General features: G+C 35.1%; 2 protein-coding genes across 3 annotated transcripts; one reads left to right on the top strand and one right to left on the bottom strand.

Moving 5' to 3' along the window:
* Positions 1-946: 946 nt before the first annotated feature.
* LOC114367050 lies at positions 947-4,008 on the bottom strand. Of its 2 annotated transcripts, XM_028324137.1 has the most exons (6): positions 3,886-4,008; positions 3,514-3,822; positions 3,343-3,420; positions 2,511-2,592; positions 1,968-2,095; positions 947-1,313 (listed from the first exon to the last, which is right to left on the bottom strand). In XM_028324137.1, exons 2-6 carry the CDS (start codon positions 3,817-3,819, stop codon positions 1,113-1,115), a joined length of 795 nt encoding a protein of 264 aa, XP_028179938.1. In that variant the 5' UTR covers positions 3,820-3,822; positions 3,886-4,008; the 3' UTR covers positions 947-1,112. The 2 variants fall into 2 exon arrangements, with proteins under 2 accessions (XP_028179938.1, XP_028179937.1); XM_028324136.1 differs by having other exon boundaries at positions 3,514-4,005.
* Positions 4,009-5,615: 1,607 nt separating this feature from the next.
* Positions 5,616-6,548, top strand: LOC114367598 (NDR1/HIN1-like protein 12). The gene has a single exon (XM_028324788.1). The coding sequence runs from the start codon at positions 5,784-5,786 to the stop codon at positions 6,435-6,437; it is 654 nt and encodes a 217-aa protein (XP_028180589.1). The 5' UTR covers positions 5,616-5,783; the 3' UTR covers positions 6,438-6,548.
* Positions 6,549-8,209: the final 1,661 nt, after the last annotated feature.

Genomic DNA, 8,209 nt, shown 5'->3' with positions numbered 1-8,209 from the left:
TTTTCAGAATGATTGATCTTATTTCTGAGTCATTCATGGGTTGTTTAGTAAAATACTAGTAGGTGGATTGCTACCATTTTTCCACCACTTCTCAGAAACTCTAAGCTCCAAGTCCTCGTTTTCATAGCCCACAAACAATAGTTTAAGCTAATTAGCCCATGATTGAGTAGAGAAAACAACACTTGAGACTAAACTACAAAAATAAGCATCGCTAGCCTACAATTAGCTTTTTTCTAAACACCAGCAAAACCAACTTCGCGTGCAGTAAAAACTATATAGACATTCAATATTTTAATACAAAAACTATATTCGGGAAGGAATTGCATCATTGATTTACCCGAGTTCACAAGATATGATTGTGTGTTTAGATACACGTCTCTAACTCAAGTCTTAATATTCTTTTCCCGTCAGTTGTGAGAAGAACATAGAAAATACTCTTAAGCTTCTGCTTGAGGTGGTGGATCCATTGCTAATAGGTGAACTGAATTGTGGTCAATTGGTCATTCAATAAAGAATCTAACTATGATTGGGAAAAACTCCCAGGTTTTATTTGAAGTTCGAACTCAAGGCTGGCAGATGCTCATCATGTGGGGAACTAGTGATTCATTCTTGGATGCTTTTGATTTGATGAGAAAATTCTAGCAGCTTAAAACTTCTCCATAGATCCTTTAAGATCCTCACAGTTTGTGTTAATTAACTAGTTGAGAATTCAACTACCGCAACTCTGCAAAATACGCCCGTTTAATCATAGCTAGCAGCAACTTGTGCTTTGCTTTTAAGCAACTTGTGCTTTTCTTTACTCTGTTGATAAAAATTATCAACAAAAAGTATGAAGCCAAATCCTTTATTTATATCCCCTGTGACCTTCTTCCATTGATTTTAATAAATTTTTGTGATGACCGGATAAGGAAGGGAAAGGAAATTTTGAAGACTCCAAACAAGGTGATTGGTTAAGAGGTACAAATGCACAACAAAGGAAAGACCAAGACAATTGCATATTCATCCTAATATATACAGAAGAAAAGTAAGTATTGGGTACATCAATTTTTTTTATGTGTATCACACTTGTTATGATACTCACTTTACATGTAAGTATGTGAACATCATGTTGCCTAATTCAGCTTAGACAGCAAAAAGAGGCAACTAGAAGAAAGGAGGACAGAAACACAGAAGCAAAGCAAATCCACAGGAGTGTGTATAGCAGCCTTCTTACTTTTGTCAAACAACCCAATCAGAAGCAGCATCACTATGACGTGACCAAGCTTGGTTTTCAGTTCATCCACAGTTTTTATATCCAGCCATTTTGGTCGTTCCTGAAAAGGAGAAACAACACCGAGGAACTAACATCAACTTACAGATTATTATTATTATTAAGAAAAAGAAAAGCCATCATGGAATGTTTAAACTAAATCATGTTCTCTATTAATCTATTTAGGGCATGTTTTAGTAAACAGCTGAATTGAACACTTAGTCACTTACTCAATAATCTCTTATTAAATAAGAACTTAGTGATAAGTTTGATTATGAAACCTACTAAATAAACTACAAGTAAAAAGCTTATTTTAATAAGCTCTCTGTCAAGATTATTGAAATAAGTTAAAAAGAGGTTCGAAGAAGGTCACAAGGCACTTTCATAAACACAAATAAAACTTAATATAACCTCTTCCTAATGCCTCCTTAATATTATCTGTTCACAAAATTATCTACCTACAACTTACAAGTGTCTAACTGCAGTAGTAACATTAAAAACGTTTAAAGTTGCATTAATATAGAACTCGTGCCCTGCCCTCCACTGAATTAAAGCTCAATATATCCGTTAACAATATCCAACAGAATAATTGCCCAAGAAAACAGGTCCCCTAAAAGTAACCATCTTGGAGGATTTCAACCAACATTAATCATCTTTTTAGCACACTACAGTGCAAAGAACTGCATATAATAGATCAATCGAATAAACCAGAGCTAACCTTTAGAGTGAATAAACCAAAGAGACTTGATCTGTGAGAAGGTTTTTGATCCACTCCAAGATTACTGACAAAGAGCTCATAGAGACCCATTCCAAAGACCAGCATCACAGTTCCTAAGAGATAGACATCTAGTTGAAAAATAAAGTAGAAGTTAGCAAAAAGAGAAGCACAAAGATGAGATAAGAAATCCTATTAGAACTATAGAACAACAAATATCCAAACACATAAAAGAGAAACGAAAGCAAAAAGAAAATAGCTTAAAAGAGCTCTACAGTACCTCTGCAATAAACCTCAAAAAACCCTTTCAAAGAAAAAACCCCCTTCATAAAACAAATATGCTTATTGCCTTACCTAACATTATGCCAAAATACCCTTCTGTGGAAATTTTCAAATTTAATTTCATTGATGACAGGGACTAATGCAATTTATCATCAACGACAGTAAAATGAAGAATATGTCATATACTCATATATCTAAGATATAATAAGATACGAATAATCCAATAGCTCAAACTTATAGGAGTTTAACTTTAGAGACACTCACCAATAGCTTCTATTAGCGTTTGGATTACTTTACTGCGGTTTACAAAGTATTGCATAAACGATGCTGTGACAAATGTACATCCCTGCGTGTTGAAAGGTCAATAAAATAAAATTATGCATTAAAACAAAATTCATCAGACATAGCATATAACGATTCTAATGTTGCTTAATTATTTGAAATTGATTCAATTAACTCAACCATACCATTTTAAGCAAACAAAATATCTTTTTAAGCATATTGTTATTCAATTTTTCATTTCAAATGTACAAACTTTCATTTATTCTTCCCAACTTCCCATGTCCCCTCCTCTTCCACCCATTTCATTTTTCCACTTACGCTTTCATCTCCACATAGAAATCTGAATGGATCAGGGGAAGCACATATACATACAAGAGGCTATTTTGTATACATTTTCAAAATTGAAAGGAAATGTTAGGAAATAGACAAGGAAAAAGACACCAGTGACCAAGCATTGCTTATTTAGTTGAACCAAGGAAAAAGGTGAGCACTACCTTCAATTTAGCTTTCAACTTTAATCTAAAGAAAGGTTCAAGGCTAGCATGTATTTATGAACTGGTCGAGATTGGATACATGTTTAATAGGACCATTGAGACATTTCCAATGTAACTGGTTGCAGTGGTTATACTAGATTTGGTGTCTGTGTCTGAATGAAACAACAATCAAGTATGTATAACCATTGCGACCAGCACTTGTTGGCGACTGAAGCATTCCTATAAAATTCTGATATGATGAGAGGATTTACAATTTTTCTTAACAAATTTCTCATTAAAGGGCAAACAATAATTTTGGTAAGAATGTATAAAAGGCATACCTTGATAAAACACAGAAATGATCCAGTTAAAGACCCAAATACTCCCAGAATAGCCATAAACCGGCATCTATAAATCACCTATAGAATCAATCAACAACCATGCTTAAAACATTCAATTCAAACAACCAAAGATTGCAGCAAAGAATAAACTCTTGAAAACTCAACTCTCACCTTCTCAATGCCTTCCTCTAAGGCCTCCAACTTCCCTGGCAGCTCCAGAGTCACCGCAGAATCATATCCAGAATTGGAAGCAACATGAGGCAGCGGCGAAGGATTAGTCTCTTTCGCCGCCGCCGCCGGAGAAGAAGAAACAGCGGATCCCGAGTTGCTACACGCGCAACTCGGGAGCCGGAGGCTTTGGTAACCCAACACAAAGACCCTTTTGCCATTTGAGGACAAGATAGAATTTTGAGTGCGGAGTAACGCTGGTGATGTTGTTGAGAAGGGTGTTCGCACCAATGCCTGTGACAGTTTCATTGTCTGTGAAGTTATGAGTGTGTTGTATGTGTGAGCCACAAAAGAAAATGGAGTTGTAGTACGTACAGAGAATCTGGGTTCTGCCACTAGTCGCAGTGTGAGAGAAAGACTGAGACTTTCACCAAACCTATCTGTTACACCTGGAACTCACGTACAGTTCACCCATCATTTCGTCCAACCAAAAAAATCTCTGCACGGACCTACAACGTTGGAAACTAGGAATTTAATTTAGTTTACCCCGTACACGTGTTTAGTTAACTTTCGTCACTGCCGCCAAACTCAAGATAAAATTGGAAATTGCTGAATAAAATGCTATGAAGTTATGAAATATAAACGCTTTTTTTTACATGCTTTTCCTGATATAATTTGTATCCTTAGCTAGCGGAAATATTTGTGTGTTTTCTTTATAGTTGCAGATGAAATATTTATGTTGGTTCGTGTATATATATTCTAACTATCGGAAAAAATCTAAGTCTTCTGTCAGCTAAAGTTAGTACTAAAATAAGAATATATATCTTATAAACTAATTCTATAATGTTGAACTAGATTTAATCCTAGTGAATGTAGAGTTGTATCTTTTACTTATGTTAAGTTTATTTTTTCATATTATGAAAACATAAATGAACTTGATTCTTTTCAAGACTAATGACTAGAAAAGTAATGCTTTATAGGCACTTATATCCTACATTTTCATTATTGCATTGGACACCGTTCATTATATTTTGAAAAGTCCATTCGAAAAAATAAATTTAGATTTCGGAATGGACTTTCTAAAATATAATAAGGTGTATGATACAATTGCTTGATTTATATTTTTGGAAGCAAAAATGTCAGAATTTTTTGTATTATCTTGTAGGAGTATATTTTAGGCCTGAAACTCATTTGGGCCGGGCCACGAAGTCCGAATGAATGAGACCCAATTCGGATCATGACTCTCAATCTCGCATTGGAGGAAGTGATGGACCTACGTTGCTGCTAAGCACTGATGTGAGATACACATGGGATTCAGGGCACCAATTTTTTTAATTTTTTTTTTAAGTATAGTGATTCCAATGAATTTCAATGTAGTTAAAGCGTTAGCTTTTACAATAATGTATTTAGCAAATCATAAAATATAACAAATAAAAAATGTTACATAAATGTTTTATGGTTTATTAAAATACCAGACAGTATATTCGAACATGAAAAAGTACTAATTGGTTACTGCCTCGTCTAACTGCGAAGCCATTCCTGATTAAAGCTTTAAAGCCAGGAAATGATCTGCAAGGAAAAGAGCAGGTGACCCGGTATTTGGCATGCAAGTTTGGTATTTACTTTTTGTACAATACTAATATTTACAAACAATTTTTTGCTTTATATTATTATTCTTGCACCATTTTTCACTTTGAAGTAAATAATATCTCTCATCAGTCATCACAACGCATTCACTTTTTCGTTCTTTTTTCATAATCAAGGGTAAGAAAAAGTGTAAGAAAACACATGTAAAACTAATTTTACTCGCCTTACAACAACATTAAAGCGCAAGATACCTTGTTGGAGAGAGCTGTGACCTACATAACAAAATAACGAAAGGCTTTTGCTAACTATCTTATCCATATAATATTAATTAGTTAAAAAAAATATAAAAAAGTCATAAACAAAAGTATAATTTTATACATTTTAATTAAAAAATTTCTATTTTAACTCTTTAGTCAACGTGTAAAGGACAAGGGGCATTACTAGTGGTAAAAAAATATAAAAAGTGGCATTAATTAGCACAAGGTAGTAATAGGAGGAGGGGAGACAAATGCTTTAAAGGTAGGAAAGGAAGATACCAAAACCTCTCCACGAATGAGAGATAAAGAACCCAAATTTGTTGTGCAGTTCCCTACCTGACTAAGCTTTGGCAACCCCAAACATAAAACTCGGAAATAAACCCTCATGGGTTGATTTTTGAACTCCATTATTGATATATATCCATCTCCATGCCGTCCCACGATCACGTGGCCGAACGCCAGCACCATAGACCAATCAGAAGAAGATTGGTGAACACTCACCACAGCGGCAAAACACACCCTCTAATCTGGCTAGCAGCCATTCTCTGCACCATCATAGCCATAGGAGTGGTGATAGCCGGCATAGTAGTGTTCGTGGGTTACATGGTGATCCACCCTAGAATCCCAGTTATGAGCATCACCAACGCCCACCTCGATCTTCTCAGCAACGACTATGCAGGGCTCCTCCAGACGCAGCTCACCATCATCGTCGTGGCTCAGAACGGCAACGCCAAGGCCCATGCAACCTTCTCCGACATTAGGTTTAACCTCAGCTACCAGGGACAGAGAATTGCGCTCATGCGCGCTCCGCCGTTCGATGTCCCCAAGAACAGCTCCAAGTCACTCAACTACGTTGTTCGGGCGGCTTCCATTCCCTTAACTCCCCAACAGATGGAGGAGGTGGACGAGTCGTGGAAGCGTGACGTCATTGGCTTTGACTTGAAGGGCAGCGCCAGGACTCGGTGGAGGGTTGGCCCTTTAGGTTCTGTTAAGTTCTGGTGCAATTTGGAGTGTCAGCTCAAGTTTCATCCTTCTAATGGCTCTTACATTCATCACTCTCGCTGCACCTCTAAGTCTAAATGATTCTTTCTTATTCGACCAGAGATTTCATTCCTCCTCTAATTATTTTCTCCCATTTTGTCATGTAAACAACAAAAGTAAAAATTGGACAAGAGTTTCTATACCTTCTTCATATTCAACTTCTTCTATACCTTAGTTTTTTTCTTGCTTCCCCCTACGTAGATTTTTACGGGTAATTAATAAATTTGAGTATCTTTTAGATTCTTTGCTTTTGCAGGAGATATATATGTTTCAATCCTGCTATAGCGATGCGACTCTGCATTGGACGCTCTTTTTAGGAAGCTTATATTATGGCTTTGATGATAGTGAATAATTTATAATGTTCTTCATCTTTGTATTGAACAAGTTATCAGTTTAGTTATATATTCACCGGAAAAGACAAAAAGGTTCACTTATCAAACAGTTTGTCTGGTACAACATTCGTTGTTCTTCCTTTAGTGATTTTGTTCATTCGGATTTTGTAGGTAGCTGCCAACATTAGGAAAAGGATACAAATTTAAAGAAATTTTTTTATTAATTTTTATCTTACTATTATTCGTGGGCAAGATTTTGTTCTTGTAAAAGTATATCTATTATTTATTTAAAGTTATTTAAGATTACTACATATTTTAAATTCATTTTAGGCGTTTGCGTACTCTAGAGGAAAGTAGCAATGAAAATTGCAGAAAGAGCGTAGTATGTACGAAATTAATTTGTTGATGGAAGCTTTGGTTTTTGGCTTGTATGAGGCCATTCCCTTCAGAGCTAAGAAAACCCTCAAAGAGGGAAAATCTTGTGAAAATTGGATTAGCATTTAGCACCACCAAAAATAGAGATTGAACCGGGTGGAAGACGCTAGCTAGAAAATCCAGTCATACCCCCTAATGCAACATTTAAAGGGTACATTGCACCTTTACTTCTTTTGGTACCCTTCTATATATCGTGGCTTTTTTCTCAAGCCTTGTAAGCTTTAGGCGTCAATCGTACCCCTATAATGTACTTTCTCTAATTGTTTTATGTTGCACATCAGTAATACATAATACCCCTTTTAGTTTGTCTTTAAATATGTGTGTTCATGGAATTTGACTTCTGTTGTCTCTTCCCATATTATCTTTGTGTTATCCTTTAATATCATACAGCTTTCATAATTTTTTAAAATTAAATATCATCATTAAATATTATTACAACTATTATATAATATTATTTTGATAATATTTGATGGAACACAGGACAATATGAAAAATAACATGAAAAATAACAGCAGAAAAGTAAATCCATGTTCATGAGGATCACTTTGCAGAAAAATATGATGTAAAGAGTATCGGTTGGAAGCTACCAAAATGTCCAATTACCAGTTGCCAAATGCTAAAATTAAAGCAATGGATATTTTTATGTTGAATGACCACGTACACAGAATGAAATAATGTGCTGTCTCAAAAACAATCCCAATTCTTAGATGATAATTTTTTTCCAAAAATGAAAGAAAGATTAACTCTTCAACTTGTAGGAAATAAGTCACGGGGGAAAATGTAAGAAAGAGAATATTAGTTCTGATCAAGAAGATTCACTCACAGCAACTTGAGTTAAATTAAATGTATGTTTCTCACAATGAAAACAAAAACTGGACTTTGGAAATTGGGAGTGGCAGGGCTGCCAGGCCATGGAGAATAGTAACATATTAGATATGGTGATAGCATATGTTAACTAGAATTTATATTTAAAGAAAAAAAATGATAAATCTCTATTTTATTTTCAGTACAACTCCATAAGATCCAAGGTGGAATTAGACATGACAA

The sequence above is a fragment of the Glycine soja genome, chromosome 9 (assembly GCF_004193775.1).
Source record: "Glycine soja cultivar W05 chromosome 9, ASM419377v2, whole genome shotgun sequence".
Classification (NCBI taxonomy): Eukaryota; Viridiplantae; Streptophyta; class Magnoliopsida; order Fabales; family Fabaceae; genus Glycine; species Glycine soja.
Note: the sequence above shows the minus strand (reverse complement) of the source record. Positions and strands in the feature narration are given on the sequence as shown.